The sequence below is a fragment of the Corvus hawaiiensis genome, chromosome 2 (genome assembly GCF_020740725.1).
Source record: "Corvus hawaiiensis isolate bCorHaw1 chromosome 2, bCorHaw1.pri.cur, whole genome shotgun sequence".
Taxonomy (NCBI): domain Eukaryota; kingdom Metazoa; phylum Chordata; class Aves; order Passeriformes; family Corvidae; genus Corvus; species Corvus hawaiiensis.
The window spans coordinates 19,719,194-19,736,049 of NC_063214.1; the positions used below are offsets into that span (position 1 = coordinate 19,719,194).

The following is a 16,856-nucleotide window of genomic DNA, read 5'->3' on the forward strand; positions in this document are numbered from 1 at the left end:
CTTGTTCTCCTGTGTGCCAGCCTTCAGATGAGAGCTGTGCCTGTGGTTCTGACTGTGGCTGCTGGCAGAGAACATCCTGCTGTTGTTTGATCATAGGCTTGTGTCATGTCTGCAGAAAGGGAGAGGGTCAAAAAGGAGACTTGACAAGGGCCGGGAGTGACAGGACAAGGAATGGCTTCCCACTGACAGAGGGCAGAGTTAGATGGAATATTGGGAAGAAATTCTTCCCTGTGAGGGTGGTGAGGCCCTGGCACAGGCTGCCCAGAGAAGCTGCTGCTGCCTCATCCCTGGATGTGTCCAAGGCCAGGTTGGATGGATCTTTCAGCAACCTGATCTAGTGGAAGGTGTCCCTGCCCATGGCATGGAGTTGGAACTGGATGAGCTTTGCGGTCCCTTCAAAACGAAACCATTCTCCGATTTCATGAAAAAAACAGGAGTTTGAGGAAACAGGCTCTTCTGTGGGATACCCACTGTATTCCAGGCCCAGAGCACGAAGGGGAAGCTGCACCCCCCGCGGGTTGTTGACATTTATCACATGCACGTGTGTCACAAGCAGCAGCCTGGCCGCTACTCAGGAAGTCTCAGTGTAACCACTTGTGTTCCTGCTTGCAGCCTTCGAAAGGAACAGGAACAACTTTTCCAGCCCCAGCCTGCTCCAAGCTCTGCCCCTCCCCCTCTAGATCCTGAGAGCACCTGATCTGAGACAAGGCATTGGTGTCCTTTGGCTCTTTTCCCACCAACTGCAAGTTTAGATTTGATGGAACTGATGTGATTTCCTGGGCTGAGGAAGGAAGCGATGACTCCTGCAACACCCATGCTGTCACCAAGGTGTTGAGAAGTAAAAACCTGCCTGCAAAGGGTTCCCTTCTGCTCTGGGTGTCAGCTGAGGTGAGGAGGGGTTGAAGACAGGTGAGGTGGGGTGAAGGCTGTACTTCAAGAGTACCTGGGGAAACTTTACACTGGGAATGTGCTGTACTGACTCACTCTGTGCCATGGCAACAGCTTTCTGCCTGGCAGCTGAGCCTGGAACCTGCTCCATTCTTCTCCCAGGACAAGCCATGTGAGTGCTTCCACTCATCCCAAAACTCTGCCCAGCAGCAGATGAAGCAGGGGCAGTATGTCCTGCCCAAGACTGGGGATGTTGATGCTTTGTCACTTACTAAAGCCATGGGTCTGTGTCACCACCATCAGTTAAGGCAAAAGCCTGTTTGAGTCCTGGAGGAGCTGAGCTCTCCTGCGGGAGTGCCTGAGCATCCTTTCCACTGCCCAGGGCCCACAGCCAAACCAATCCAGCTGAGCCAGAGCCGAACTGGGGGAAATGGGTTCTGACCAAGAGCCTGGGAGCATTTCTGCCCCAGTGCAGGCAGCAGGGAGGGCTCCTGGCTCTCTAGTCTCTCCATCTGTTATTGAGTCAGTTCCTTCCGGTTGTGGTAAAGCTGAGTGTGCCCTTCCCCTGCACCAGGACCTGCAGGTTATTGCATTTAGGAGGTGGCCTTTCTGCCCCATGACTGGGACCTGTAACAGCCCCAGGAAGGGCAGTATAGTACACAGACATGAAGGGTTCCTAGGGAGGGATCCTGGAGCTCAGTGAGTTTTCAAGCACCCTGGGAGCAGGCAATTTGGCAATCTGGTGCAGACTCAGATTGTGCGGCTTCTCCTTCCTGGGGGAAACACCCCCCAGAGGGAGGGTCTCACCTTGGAGGAGGTGGGCTCTGAGGAGGAGAGAAGACCACTGGAGCCTTCCCAGTACCCCAGCTACCTCTTCCTCACTGCCTCCTTCACTGGGACATGTGGAGAAGCTGACCCCCTCCCACATCACAGTGATGCAGATAGTGTAACCAGGACAGGGAACTGAATTTGCTTGGCTTTCAAAACAGGGCTTAAGCAATAGCTCAGTTTGTATCCATCTGAACTTCCCTTTTTTTTCCTGAAATAACTTAAGCCTTCTTGTTCAGCTTGAACCAGATTTGACAGGGGACTGGAGATTTCAAAAATATTAAGAACTCACAGATGCTGTGGGAAGGGATTATGCACACAGGAGGGATCTGAAAAGTTGCAGCAGGCAATAGGGACATTGCTCCCAGGAATGCACCGCATGGAGCCTCTGTCAATGCCCGTGTGGGATCAGAGTCTGGTTGTGTGACTGTAGGGACTTTGGCTTTGCTGGAGCCAGGTTTGTCTTTGGTGGGGAAGGTTGGGACAGCCTGTGGCACAAATGCTGACACCCATGAAGTGGACCAACTTAAGGACAGTCTCTCCCTCCCCACAGCATCAGCATAGCAAGGGGAGCTCAAGCTGCAGGGGACACAAATGTGTCCAACCCCTGCTCTCCCTGTCCAACCTCTCTCTCCTCTCTCCTTTCACCACAGAAAGGTCCTCCAGAAGGCCTGTCTTCACTGAGACCACAGCGTTTTAACCCCTGGTCAAGGTAACACAGCTGGGGACATAGACTCATGGAATCATTCATGTTGGAAAAGCTCTTTAAGATCATAGAGACCAATCTTTACCCACACACAGCCAAGCCCACCACTAAACCATGTATGTCCTCAATTGCCACATCTACACATCTCTTAAAATCCCTGCAGGGATGGGGACTCCACCACTGCCCTGGGCAGCCTGTCCCAAGGCTGGACAATCCTTTCAAGGAAGGAATTCTCCCTAATACCCAATCTAAACCTCCCCTGGCACAACTTGAGGCAGGGCTTCTCCTTCCTTGCCTGTGAGGGAACAAGCCAAAGCCCTTCCGTGAAGGTCTCCGAATTCAGGCCCATAAATAAATGGAGGTGTTATTTGGCTCATCCCCCAGTCCTGGCTCCTGCTGCACTCAAAGAGGATGAGAGCAGCATTAACAGATGTTTGGATGTGGCTCTTGGAGACATGGCTCAGTGGCCGTGGCAGAGCTGGGGGAACCATTGGACTCTATGGTCTTAGGGGGTTTTTCCAACCTCCATGATTCTGTGATCCTTAAAACAATCAGCCCTGAGCAGTTCCTCAGCAAGACACACGCTGACATGGCTTGTTTAACAAGCAGCTCATTAGTGCCCTGTGCTCATCAGGTACTGCATGGCCATGCATTTTCATTTCTAAAATAATGCCCAGTCCCTGCTGCAGACTACAGAATCCTTCATCTCCTCCTAGGCTCCTCTCTACATGTCTCTGCATGCCAGGGAAGCTGTCATCAGTGGGAGGGATGGGGTGGCATGAGCGGGACAGGTGCTGCTGCTCCCTGGTCCTTGTGCAGGAGGGAAAAAATTCCCCTGTGAGGGTGGTGAGGCCCTGGCACAGCTGAGAAGCTGTGGCTGTCCCATCCCTGGAAGTGTTCAAGGCCAGGTTGGATGGGGCTTGGAGCTACCTGGTCTAGTGGAAGGTGTCCCTGCCCATGGCAGGGAGGTTGGAACTGGATAAGCTTCAAGGTCCCTTCCACCTCAAACCATTCCATGGTTCTGTGACTTTCTGCCTGTGCCAGCTCCCCTGTCCTTAGCCAGCAGAAGTGTCCAGGCATTGGGACTGTATTTTACTATTTTTTCTTTTTTTCTTTTTTTTTTTTTCTGAGTTTAATAAACTAGAATAATTTATTTGACAGAACACAGAAACATCACAGACAGGGTGGAGAAACCAAAGCAGCAGGTATCAATGATCAGTACAAAGGAACCACTTTACAAAAAGAAGTACCACGCTGCCCATCAGCTTTACCCAAAAATTACGGGGGAGGGGGGTGGGCTCAGCTTAGCACCCCACAAACTGGGTGTGGGGGATGGAGCTATCCCCACAAAATGCTCTCAGATGACAACGCTGACTGCAACAGCACAATAAATAGTGGGAATGGCCTCTCAGTGGGTGGTGAGGGACCAGAGACCCTTGGAGGGGGGGAGGGAGTCCAAGCACCACCAACCTGGGAGGTACAAGCATCTGTTCAAACACTGGTTAGGGTGGCAAATGCCCTGCTTCTCCCCCACCCCCAAACAGGTGCTAGATCCCATGCAGGCAGAGAGAAACATCAACCAGGAGGGCTTTGCAGCTTGGCAGGACAGAAGTATCCCTGGCAACATCCTGGTGGGGAGAAGGCTATTCCATCATGACCCTGCCATGGCTGCGAAGAGGCATTTGAGGCCTCTCCCAGAGCAAGCAGTGTGTGGCCAATGGCACAGACCCACAGAATCCCCTCTGCCACCTTAACCTGGCCCCAGCAGCTCTCAGCTCTGAGCTGGTTTCCTCCAGGATGATTATACTGGTGTGATAATGAATGCAGCTGGGAGGACCCCTGGGGTGGCCACTTTGGGGGTGCTTGGGGGAAGAGAAGGGTGGGTGCTGCCCACCCGCTTTGGAGCAGCTGGGGCAGGGGCCAAAGTCAAAGCCAGGCTCGTGCATCCCAGGGAGGGAACACATGCAGCAGGGCCGGACAGAGGGGGACTGGCCGTGGGTGAAAGGAGGGGACACCGAGGTGCACAGGTGCCTTTTCCCATGAGAAGGCTGCCTAAAAAAGACACCCCCCCTATTCTGCTGCAGCCCCCCTCCCTGTAGCAAACTGGTGTTGAGACTGGGCTTATATAAAACACATAAAAGAGGCAGCTCATAGGAAAGGGCTCTGGTAAGTGGCAGGGGGCTGGACAGGGACGGGGTTATAGTGAGCCCCACTGCCTCCAGTGCCCCCCTGGCTGTGCCCTGCACGGGAAACAGCAGCTCTGGCAGCTGGATGAAGAGACAACACGGCACAGCTGGACGGTTATAGGTCCTGTGGCCATCGGGTGATCCGTAGGCTCCCAGTACAGGTAGAAAACAAAATTAATTAATTATAGAAAAGAGAAGCAGCCTAATGTAGGGGTGTCCCTGGGCCGGGGCAGCGAGCAGGGTGGGGCTCGCTTATCTGTCATTGAGCTGCGGGGAATTTGTCCGCTCCTCCTCATCCTCCTTGTCATCCTTCATGCCTTTGAGTCGCTGGCGGGCGAAGTCTTCAAACACAATGTCATCATCACTAGTGGGGACACAAGGGAGAGGGGTTTTAGGTGGGGTGCAAGGTGAAACACCCCCTGCCCCGCAAAGCTGTCCCAGCTTGCCTGGTGAACTCAACCTGCACCGCCACGACATTCCAGCAGCTCAGGGGGCCCCAAAACCCTGCACCCCTCAGCAAGCAGCCTCAGTTTTCACAGCCTTATTAATACTTGCCCAATGCACCCAAAAAAGAGCCCTCAAGCTCTCCAGCAGGTGCAGCATTATCAGGGCCATTGGCATTTGCCCCACTCCGGGGGAACCGCAGACCTGCAGGGAGTAGCTGGGTGGATAAAAAACCTCCCAAACATATCACCAGCCTGGGGAACACTGTGGTGACAACCTCCCCCCCCCCCCCCCCCCCCCCCACGATCCCAGCAGGCTCTTACTGCAGTTTCTCCTGTTTTTTGGAAAGCCATGCAGGGAAGGGCAAAGGAGGAGAGAAGAGAGAGGGGAACAGCACGCGTCATGCATTACAGGTGACATGTGTGGGGTTAATCACACGTGTCAATCCCATGGCACAGCGGGTGTTAGCAGGTTGGGGGGCTGCCATGCAACCGCCATGTTTCCCATTCCCACATGGAATGTGGGAATTGGGGGAGAAGTGTATTTTAGTCTCTTACTTTGTATCGAGTTCTATCAGATTTGTATCTATGGGCACTTCATTCTCTGGAACTGAACAAAGGGATGACACAGGGTTAGTCACAGGGTGGTGACTGCCATCCCACCGAGGTGGGTGACACCTTCCCCAGGATCATCTCTGCCCTCCTAGCAGGGTGGGTGAGACCCCCCTGCAGTCATCACTGCCATCCCATTGGGGTGGCTGAGATTCCCCTGGGGTTGTCACCACTGTTCCAGTGTGTGGATGCAACCCCCCAGAGTTTGGCTGCATTGGGGTGATGGGGGCACCCCCATGGTTTTAACACTGAGGCCCTGTGAACAGGGTCAACGGAAACCAAGAATCTCCCTCCCCACAGCCTCACTGGCCCCTTTTGCCCCCACCCACCCCCAGGGATGCTGGCCCTGTTACCCAGGCCTGGACACTCACTGTCCCGGTGTACTGGTTCCTCCCTGGGTTTGGGATGCATCAGCGTGAAGGGCAGCTCCACTGCAACGTCGCTGCAAGAGACACCAGGGTAAAGCATGGGCCTGCCTGCACTTTACATGCAGAGCAAGGCAAATTTGCAGGGGAGGAGTAGAGCAGCACCCCTCATTACAGCTGCTGTAGAGACCATAAAGCTGGGCAAACCCCTGTGTTATCCTCCATGGAGCTGCTCAGCAGCTCTCATGGCTCTTGGCTGAGCTTGGACCCCAGGGTGGGGGATCAGCACAGGCTCCCTGGAAAGTAGAGGGGCATCAGGAGGGAGAGCAGCACGGCAAAAATCTTGTCTTTAGAAGCTATGGAAGGGATCCAAATCCCTTGTCCTTAGGCTGCAGCCAGCAGTGCCATGGGAATGGCAGGAGGTGCACCAAGTTTCCCAGTGCTCGGTGGGCATGGTGACATCAGGACACGACAGCCTGAGCACAGCCCCGAGCTGCCCCGGGGCAGGTAGGACAGAACTCAGACAAAGAAGTGCCCCAAGGGAGGACGAGTGGTCCTGTGGTCCCCATAGGACCCTGTGGGAGGGGAGTGATGTGAGGATGAAGACCTGGAAAGCCCCAGAGACTCATGTAACCACATCCAGAGATGCTCAGCCCTATGAAGCCACCTCTGTGCCCTGCTCACTCTCCCCAGCAGCACCCACAGGCCTCTCACTCCAGTACAAGGAGGAGGATGCAGGATTCAAACCCTGCCAACATTCCCAGCCTCACTAGCCCAGCCCCACCTCTGCCAGGCTTTTCGCTTTGGGTGAGACAGCATCCCCAACACAGTGGAATCCCAAGGACAGGCATGGGGTCAGAGTGGTAGCACCCTGAAGGGCTGAGGGGTGCAATGCGGGGCTGCAGTGAGGATTGGGGGATGCTGGGGGGAGTGGAGTGTTACCTGGAGGCGAGGTCTCCCAGCAGGCTGGCATGAGTCAAAGGATACAACACATTAGTCACTGTCCCCTCCCAAGGACACACAGCCCCCACACACATTTTGTCCCGCCTGTGCTGCTTAGTCCCAGGGGAGCTTTAAGGGTGATGGGGCCCCACCTGCAGCACAGACCAGTCCCATGGTTAGAGAGAAGGTGCAGCATGGTGTGGGGGGTGCCCAACACTCACCCTCCTCGTGACACCACCAGCTTCACCTTCACCTTGTAGGAGACAATGATGCCCAGGATCTCCTTGTTGGCTCCATCTCTTAACCTGGAGGAAGGGGCAGGTGGGCATCAGTGAGGGACTGGCCATGGGGACCAGCCCCCTGTCCTCCTGAAGGTCCCCCCCCGGGGTCTCCTCCACCCTAAGCATCACCCCTGGAGCAGGGGCTGGATGCCCACCAGGGCCAGGTCCTGCCCCCCCGCTGCAGGGGGGACAGGAGCCCTGGGGGGTGGAGGGGCTCACAGCGTGCTGGAGGCCAGGTTGGTGTCCTCGTGCTTGAGCTTCCCATCCAGCGCCAGCCCCCGCTTCTCCCGGTTGTTGGCAAGGAAGGGGGTCAGGGTGTAGACTTTGCAGAATGTCGAGCTCGGGGCCACCATGTCACTAGAGATGACAGCCACCATCAGCCAGAGCCCCAGCTACCCACAGCTCCCACAGCCCCACAGGTCACCCCAGACATCTCGATCTTAGCCTGGTGAACTTCTCCACATATTCCCATCCCTGCCCCAACCTGATGAACATCTCCTTCCCAGGGGACGCAGAGGGTGGCATCCCCAAGATGCCACCAGAAAAAAGGTCTCCATCTCCCTGTTCCTCCCACCATTCCCTGCTTGCCAAGTGCAATATCCCACTGGGGCTGCACTGGGGCAGGAGACCTCCAAGGTTCCTCCAAGACCCCCCCCCGAGGTCTCCAGGGCTCCTCATGATGTCCCCAAGGAGTACTCACTCAGCATCCTCCACAGCCACAGGGCACTTGTACTGGGCAGTGTTGAAGAGGCAGATGTCGGCATACTGGCGCACTGGGGTGAGACACAGAGAGATAGGGATCAGGGTGGGCCCCCACAGGGATGGGGACAGGGACACCAATGGAGTGGGGGACATGGCCCTGCTCCTCACCTGAGATCTTGATCTTCTTCACGGTCTTGTTGGTGTTGTTGGTGACATGCACGTTGACACTGATGGGCTCCCCATGGTAGTAGATCTGCAGGGGAGCAGGGCAGGGGGGATGGTGAGATCCCCAGGGTCACCCCACCAGTGTGCCCCCCCCCAGTCCTTGCCCACCTCCTTGTCCAGGGATGCCTCAAGGTGCAGTGGCTTATCTGACATGAGGAACTGCCGGGTGGTCTCTGCCATGGGCTGGGGGCCGGGTCTCTCTGGTGCGTACTGGACCTTACGGATCACCAGGCGCACTGAGTTCCTGGGGGAAGACAGTGAGAGGAGAACTCAGGCTGCCCACAGGCTACCCTCTTTCTTGGCCCATTCTGGGTCAAATCCTTCTTCTGGTCTGCTGGGTCAGAAGGATGCCATGGAAGGTCTCGTCTGGATGCCCACCAGGGCTACAAGTGGGAAGCCCGATGGCTGGGCCAGGTTGCCCACAGCAAGTGTTGGGCTCCTTGCACAGTGGTGTTTATCTCCATCCCAGCCCCAAGATGTTCTCTGACCCATCCCTACCCTGAAGAACACTTCCATCCCAGCCCCATCCTGGAGAGCACCCCCATTCCAGCCCCATCCTGGAAGACAACTCTATCTCATCCTGGAAAACATTCTCATCCAAGCTGGGTAGCAAACTGGGGTGCCCCTTTCCTGCTGCCAGCCCCAGGAGCATGCCAGTTCCATCCAGGCTGGATGGATCCTCTCTGCTTACCTCTTGTGGATCTTCTCCTCCAGGTTCTCAGCACAGAAAGCTTTGACCTCGTAGTCCACCCCACAGGCCTGAAAACCAGGAAGGGAGGAGAAGGAGGCAGGGAAACCTCTTTGCACTCCCCAAAGAGGTGACCCTAGCAGTGCCCACTCATCACAGCCTGGTGGCACGGGAACATGGAGGGATCTTACCTTCCCCGTGTCCTCTGGGCCTGGCTGCAGTGTGACGGAGCACGGCAAGTTGGGGGGGATCTGGAGGGGAAAGGGGGGTGAGGAGCTTTTTGAGAGGCTACCAGCACTTCCCTTTCCTGTCCACAACGAAAACAAGTAAATCCAGGAAGGATTTCCTCATTTTACTATTGCATTTCCCAAATCCCAAAGTGTTACAAAAATACATTATTTTAGAGGGCTTTAATTAATCAGGGGAATTTTGAGAAATCAGGGCCATTTTTGAGGCCATAGGATTGAGCCCTGTAAAATGTCATAGAGCTCCAGAGTGGGTGGTCACTACTGCCAAAGCTGCGCCGGGGAAATTGAAGGAGCAGGTGCATGAAGCAGGGGGTCTACCCCCCAGCCATTCCCTGCCAGAGCTGTCCAGTGCTGGCATGGATCCCCAGTGCCAGCATGAAGCCCCCAGTGCTGACATGGACTGGCAGCTTCCCTACTGATGGCTGCTCTCTGCTCACCAGTTTGAAGATCCACCACCAAAAGTTGTGTCTTGATCACAGATAGCAGCATCTCACCCCCAACCACAACCCCACAGGGCTAGATGGGACCCTGATGTCCCCATCGCAGGGTTCACTGTCCCTTCAAGCACGCCAGAGCACCCGCTGTCACCCTACCTCAAAGGTGAAGGGGTAGGCGTGCTCGCCCAGCTTCTTGATAAGCCGCTCCTGCAGCCGCGTCAGGGGCTTTTTGTCCTCGGGGACCGGGGGGAAGGCCTGGGAGTTGGCCACAAACAGGTCCTTGCGGAAGGTCAGCCCCAGAACATCCAAGTCCTCACGGCCATAGCGGAAGGCGCAGGTCAATGTCACAAAGACTGGAGAGGGTAACAAGGGGAAGTTGGTAGCAGGCTGTGGGTCATGGAAGGGACCATGGGGACACGAAGGCAAGGTGGCATTCTGGCTCATGCCAGTCCCACCAGCACTGGGAAGTAGTGGTGGCTTGAGGACATGCCATGTTGAGAATATGGGGATTCAGCAGCCAGCTGTGCCTTGGGATGCCCATCACAGCACCCCCATTCTCCACAGGACAGGGAACCTGTCGTGGGGACAGGGGGGCTGGAAAATGTCACCAAAGGGCCCAGAGATGCCAATGCCTGGGTAGGACTACATGGAGATGCCAGCATCGCCCTGTGGCAGTGCCACTTCTGTGGCCCCAGGGATCCCAAAGGTAGACATTACCTTTTCTCTCCTTCAGGTATTCAGGATCCACCAGCACTACTCCATCTGCAAGGGAACGGCCGGGACAGAAATGCGTCACAGGAATAGGGTGACGCACTGGCAGGATCAGGGAATGCAATGGCAAGGTTAGGGGACACAATGGCAGGGTCAGGGGACATGCTACTGGGATGGGGGGACACCACCGGCAGGGGGACACACACTGTCAGGGTCAGAGGATGTGCTGGTAGGGTTAGGGAGGAATGTACAGGCAGGGTTTGGGGTGACACCAGCACAGCTGAGGGGGGAACATGTTCCCCCTTTACACTGAGAGTCATCACCTCCAAGCTGCCAGCCAGTCTGTACCTACCACACCCAGGGCATATGCAAAGCCACAGCGAGACATGAATATTATCCCAAATCGGCAGTTTTCTGCTCCCCAAAATCTTTCTTCCCAGACAGCCCAGCCCACTTGGCATGCGTCTCCCTGCAACTGAGGTCCCCCTCCTGCCACCACATACCCACGGGGTCCACTACATCGATGTGGTCCACGAAATCCCTCTTCCCAAGGTAGACAGTGAGCTGCAGGGAGGAACAGTGTGTCAGGGGTGCACAGAGCAGAACCCCAGGGCCCCCATGTTGTCACCACCCAGTGAGGTCCATATTCCTCATCATCCCCAGTGTCACCCTGTACCTGTGGTACCCAAAAGTCAACCCCACCCCATTCCAGGCAAAGCCTGGAACCTTTCCAGATGTCCCCAGACCTGGAGGCACTTAACATCTGGGGACCCTTGGGTGTCGCCCCAGGGGTTTGTACCCCACTGTGGAGCAGGGATGAGCCCCCCAGTGTCACCCTCTCATCTCTCTCCTGATGGAGAAACTGAGGCACGGGGCAGGCAGCTGCCTGGCGGAAGGTTTTCTGCCTCAGCTCCTGCTGCCAGACCCAAAACCCCCCCAGGCAGGGTCACCTGCACCCCAGCACTCCAAAACCTGTCTGCTTGACCCCTGACCTTGGGAAAGCCCCACCCAGCCCCACTGTGCCTCAGTTTCCCTTCCCGCTGCTGTGGCAGGATGCTGAGGCAGGCAGCAGTGCGCAGGGTGGATCTGGGGTTCAGGGACATGCCCATCCCCCACTCCCAGCCATGCTTGTGACCCCATGGTTTCCACCACCATGTCCCCCTTACCTTCCCATTAGGACTGGCTTTCTTAAACACCCTGCAAAACAGCAAAGGGGGGGTGAGTGCTGGAGCAGGGGGCACCCTCCACTCCTGAACCCCCCACTCCGCTCCTGGCTCCCTGCCCATGGAGCTGTCCAGCTTCCCCCCAGGAAGGATCCCTGGGGGAAGAAGCACCCACTGGCACAGTCCTGTTGGGTGCCAGGTGCATCCAACCCTCAGCACCCAATGCCAGGACCCAGCTTTGGATAAGGGAGGCATCGGGACCCCAGCCCACCCCTTCACATGAGGATGGTGCCCAGAGACTACTGTGAAGGGCAGCAGCACCCCAGCACCCAGCTTGCCCTGGGGACCAGAGTGTGGGACCATGGGGTCAAGGCACACAGGATGGGAGCATCCCCTGGGGTGAACCCACCTTAACATCACCTCACATTGATGCATCCCAAAGCCACTGGAGAGGCAAGAAAAGTCTGGGGTGCTCCTGTCCCCAGAGCTTTTCATTCCCATTCCAAAACATGGGACTAGCCCCCAGACACCACTCTCAGCTCCCAAAATCCCTCTGGAAGACTCCACAGAGGAATGGGAGAAAGGGTGTGGGTCCAACATGCCACTGCTGGGAAATGCATGTCTGCTGCAGGCAGGGAGCAAGCAGAGGCAAGTAGGGTGCCTGGCGCTGCCAGATTTTTTGGAGCCTGCCCTGGCACAAAGCCACCCATAATGGGTTCTCCTCAGATAATCCCTCCTTGCCTTTAAATTCCATTAAAACCATCCGGGAAGATTAGTAGTGGTTTCAGCTGGAAAAAAAAAAAAACAATTTCCCAGGGCAGCTGCTTGGCTCTGCCAAAATGCCCCAGGCTGCTACGGGGTGATGGACCCTCAGCCACACTAGGAGTAGCCCTCAGTCACCTTGGTGCCTGCAGCTGCCCACACCCAGCCAAGGGGCAGGCAGGGAAGGCAGCAGCCAGTGAGTGCCAGCTTGGGGGTGACCACCACCCTGGCAATGGGGTAAGATGCATCAGGAGATGTGTGGGCACACCCCTCACTCCCATATCCCTGAAATCCTGTGTCCCCACCTCCCTGTGTCCCTGCATCTCCATATCTCTGCCTATGTGTGTTCCTGCACCCCAAAGTCTCCACATCCCACTCTCTTGCGAGCCATGGGGACCAGCACAGCCTGGCCAAGCTCTGCTCAGGAAGCAGGACATAATCTGGATAAGGGGCTGAAGCCCCTCATTCCCTTGTCCCCAGACAAGCCCCAGGAACCCTCTGCCAGGCACATAAAATATTTGGGACATCCTTCTGGGTGTCCCAAGCCACTGAGAACATCAGGAACATCCTGCTGACCCTTCCTGGGTGGCTTTTCCCTGTGGGGGTTGTGGGATTGATTTTTCCCAGTCAAAATGGGAAAGCACTTCTGCAGGTGGATGTTTGTCATGAGGGTTTGCTGGTGAGGGTGTGATCCCGCACTGGTGCAAGGAAAGATGGAATTAATGGGAATGCTGCTCCAATTAAATAACTGGGGGAAATAAAGGCCTCAACGTGCCATGGAAGGGCATCAGCATGCCACAATTTTTGGGGTTTGAAAGCCATGGCAGGATCAGTCTCCAGAGTCAGGAATGGAGAGGCAATGGATGCATCCTCCTGAGAGCCCAGAGCAACTAACAGCAGGATTTTCATGGGTAATTATTGAAGTGTTACATAAAAGCAGGATGAGGAGCATCCCCTGCCAGCCTGTCACCCCCTTGTCACCCTGCATCCCACAGACCAGCTCCCAAGGGAGACCCCAAAGAGGGTCCAGCATGCTGGATCACAACCTGAGGCGTGCTGGGAAGCCCCAGCACGCCTCAGGCAAGGCAGCCAAGGCGGTGATGTTCCTGCCCAGCCCTGGGGACACTAACAGAGCCGCTAATGAACCCAGTGCAAGCGAGATCGATGGCAGGTGATGGCAGGCGCTGCGGGAAGCCATTTCTCACCACTCTGCCTGGCACACACTCATGCTGGCCCCACACTGGGGCAGGAGCCCCACAGGGCCTGAGACCTGCCCAGCCCCACACTGCAGGTGCAGAAGCCCCACGTTATGGGTGCAGAAGCTCCACAGAATTCGAGACCCACACAGCCCCACACTGTGCATGCAGGAGCCCAGGCTGGCTCCACACTGTGTATGCATGAGCACAGGGTGCCCCCTCATCCTGTGGGTGCAGCAGCCCTGCCTGGCCCCACACCATGGGTGCAGGAGCTCACATCTCCCCAGATGTACGTGCTGGGGGCCAGCTCTCTCCGGAAGCACCAGTGGGGGAAGGGAAGGGGCACATGGGGACATGGTAGCCTGTTGCTGCCAGTGGGGTGACCCTCACCCGCCACCGGATCTAGAGAGAGGAAAGGAGGAAGTGTGAAGCCTTCCCTCCCCCTCCAGCCCTTCCTGGTGTCGAAACACAGGAGACACAAGGCAGGAAGTGGCCTCCGCTGCTGCCCATCAGGAGCTTGGGGCCTCATGCCGTGGGCTGGCAGCCCCAGTGCTCCCCGAGCCCCTGTCATGCTGCTGCACAGCCGGATCCCATTTCTCCTGCCCTCTCCCTGCCAGGGATCCCATCCCTTAATGAACTTGTTAGGCACCCAGCCAGGGCTAATGATGGCTTTATTGGGTGGCCAATAATTGAATGGGGTCCACTGGATCTTAGTTGGGAAGATTTATGAGGATTTGATTCCCCTGGGCATTGGAACAGGATCTGACAGCAATGCCATTGATTGCCTTTGAACCCAGGGCAGAGAATCCAGGGGTTTTGCCAGCTCTCACACTAACAAGGCTGGATGGCGGATCTAATTAGCTAGAGCCACGTTAGAAGGGACCTCCGGGGATAATGGAACCGCCAGCAACCACATCATACACTTCAACACAACCCCGTGGTGGCGGCCAGAGGCTCCCTGCCAGCTGTGCCGGGATGAGCCTGGAGCACCATGCCAGCCGATCCCAAAGCAAGAGCATCCCACAGGCCCAATGCTGCATCTTGCATTCCTGCTGCATCCATCCATCTACCCCTGCCAGGCTCAGCAGCAGCATCCCCCAGCCAGGTCAGAACTCCACAGACTTTCCTGGCGAGGAAGTACCTCAGCTGTGGGATCTGGGATGTGTCTGGATCCTGCTGTTATTACCAGAGTTTGCTCTTCAAACAACATCCAGGAAGCAGGAGTCTCCCTCCTGGGCCACCTTCCAGGGCTCTTTCTCTTCCCAGTGGAGATCCCTGTCCTGCTCCCAGATCCTATGGCTTCATCCAGAAGGATGAATGGGATGGTAGAGGGACTGAGCAGCAGATCCGGTGGTAGGTGAAGGTCACCCCCCTGGCAGCAAGATGCTATGGTGGAATGCTACAGAGGGGCTGGATGGGACTATGGGGTCAGAAGAAGGGTGCAAGGGGAGCTTAATGCCAAGGTGTAGGCTCTGGTGTACCAGGACCACTGCAGCACTTCCCAGACACCAGGAAACCACCCTCAAGCCACAGGCTAGGAATCCCAGCAGCCAGGAATTCCAGTAGCTGTGCATCCTGTGTGGGGGTTGCAGGTGCCCTAGCTGGGTGCTGAGTGCGAAGAGCAGGGAAAGGTGATAGATGGTGCCAGTAGCCATCAACTCAGCTGTTTATTCCAGCTCTTCCCACTGCAGGGCTTGGTGACTCCCAAGAAAAGTGGGGTGCCACTGCAGGAATCAGCAGAAATGGGCTTTTGGGGTATCAGATAGTAAATCAGCTCCCACAGCTGAACCTCCTGATCAAACCAAGTAGATTTGGGTTTGGAGATCCAAACTGGAGAGGAAGAGGGATTTGTCAGCCTAATTCTTCTCCCTCCTGGCTCCCTCCGTACACGCTGCGTAGGCAGGGAGATCAGCTCATGCCTCTCCTGTCAGCATGCCTGCTGATGGGAATGCCGCTCACCAAGCTCCCCCCAGCACCCGAAAACCTCTGGAGGCCAAATCAGCTGCATCCCAAGGACTGCACCCAGCAGCTGGGGGAAACTCAGTGGGTGCCCCAGCCCCCTGATCTGTGGGGCTGTCCACCTGCTCCAGGAGTGCAACATGAATTCTTAAGAATGCAGGATATTGAGTCGGGGGGAAGCGGATGCTGTCAGCCGCAGCTGGGGCACCAACACCCGGGCAGGCTGGCAGCAGCAACAGCCCCTTCCCAAAATGCTGGGTGAGTCCAACATGAACCCACAACTCCCATCCTGCCACCCCAAAACACTGCAATGTTTCTGGAAGGTTCTGCCCAGGCAGGGCTAGACCCCCTCATCCTTCTCTCCTGCTGTGGCCATGGCGGGCACAGCGGCTGCACCGAGGGCCCCTCACCCTGATACCCAGGGGACATGGAGATGAGCAAGGGGAGGGCGATGGTGTTGTGAGGTGAGCAGGAGCACCCTGTAATCCCTGATTAATGGCCACTATTAATGGCCAAGAGGACAGAAAGGGAGTGGGGTGAAGAATGGGAGTGTCAACCCCTTGACCACTCCACTGCCACAGCCAGAGCCAGCCGGCGAGTGGGTGTCACAGGAGACCCCCCCCAGGCCTCCCTGCAAGGGCTGGCAGGAGTCACTAGCCTCTCCCTCAAATCCCAACAGCACCTTGCAGGATGTGCAGCCCAGCGGGTCCTGCCACGTTCTGCACCTGGAGCCCTGGGGAGCACAGGGAGGGTCCCCAGCCACCTCGGCACAGGGGTCCCCAAAAGACAGCATCCCCATGGCAGAATTCCCATGGGATGAAGGCGTCGCACGCCCGAGCTCCAGGGCTGGCACGTGCTCCCTGACACCCCCAGATGTGCCGCATGCCGGGAGTGACATCAGGGCCTGGGTCCCCTGGGGTCACCGGGGTGACAACAGCCTCCCCCACCCCAAATCCATCCAGGTTCCAAATCTCATGGGGAGGGAGCAGTGACGCCCCCGATAACTCCACGGACCTTCGGTGGGACCCGCCAAACACCCCCCTACCACTCCCAGTCGCCGGATCCTCACTACCCCCCGGGGGGGCACCGTATCCCAGCAGCAGGGCGACCCCGGGGGACCCCCGGCAGCTCCAGCGGAGAGCACGGGCAGCGCCTGTCCCACCCACCCCCCATGCCCGGGGATGCCCCCCCGGGATGCTCCGCTCTGTCCCGGTCCTCACTCACCGGGTGCCTTTGTCTCCCATGGCCCCGCCGATCCTGCGGGCTCAGCCGGGAAGCGCCGGCTGGGCTTGGAAAATTACTGGCTGGATGGTGGAGGCAGCAGTGGCGGGGCGGGCGCGGGGCCCGGTGCGGCCCTGCTCGGGCCCGCTCGGAACCGCTCGAAACGCTTGAGCACGCTCGGAAACACTCGGAACCGCTCGGCTCGGCCCGGGCGGACGCCACGCCGGCCGGTTCGGGGCCGCTCGGAACCGCTCGGGCAGGTTCGGAACCGGTCGGAGCCGCTCGGAGTCGTT

At 57.1% G+C, this 16,856-nt stretch overlaps 1 protein-coding gene across 4 annotated transcripts; it reads right to left on the reverse strand.

Moving 5' to 3' along the window:
• Positions 1-3,553: 3,553 nt before the first annotated feature.
• Positions 3,554-16,856, reverse strand: ARRB1 (arrestin beta 1). 4 transcript variants are annotated; one of them, XR_007201554.1, is made up of 18 exons: positions 16,567-16,856; positions 11,429-11,459; positions 10,766-10,826; positions 10,269-10,313; positions 9,708-9,904; positions 9,058-9,117; positions 8,870-8,937; positions 8,287-8,422; positions 8,122-8,206; positions 7,952-8,024; positions 7,471-7,608; positions 7,192-7,275; positions 6,971-6,994; positions 6,035-6,105; positions 5,610-5,661; positions 5,376-5,386; positions 4,865-4,972; positions 3,554-4,763 (listed from the first exon to the last, which is right to left on the reverse strand). XR_007201554.1 is itself a non-coding variant. In XM_048294394.1 (17 exons), the coding sequence occupies exons 1-17, from the start codon at positions 16,584-16,586 to the stop codon at positions 4,724-4,726; spliced, it is 1,293 nt and encodes a 430-aa protein (XP_048150351.1). In that variant the 5' UTR covers positions 16,587-16,856; the 3' UTR covers positions 3,554-4,723. The 4 variants fall into 4 exon arrangements, 3 of the variants coding, with proteins under 3 accessions (XP_048150351.1, XP_048150353.1, XP_048150352.1); XM_048294394.1 differs by lacking the exon at positions 5,376-5,386; XM_048294396.1 differs by having other exon boundaries at positions 3,554-4,972.

Coding starts and splice junctions, on each gene's coding strand:
- ARRB1 (XM_048294394.1), bottom strand. CDS start 16,586: ATGGGAGACAAAGGCACCCG. Junction 10,827..11,428: donor AAGCCAGTCCTAATGGGAAG/GTAAGGGGGACA, acceptor TCCTCCCTGCAG/CTCACTGTCTACCTTGGGAA. Junction 8,207..8,286: donor AGGCATCCCTGGACAAGGAG/GTGGGCAAGGAC, acceptor GCTCCCCTGCAG/ATCTACTACCATGGGGAGCC.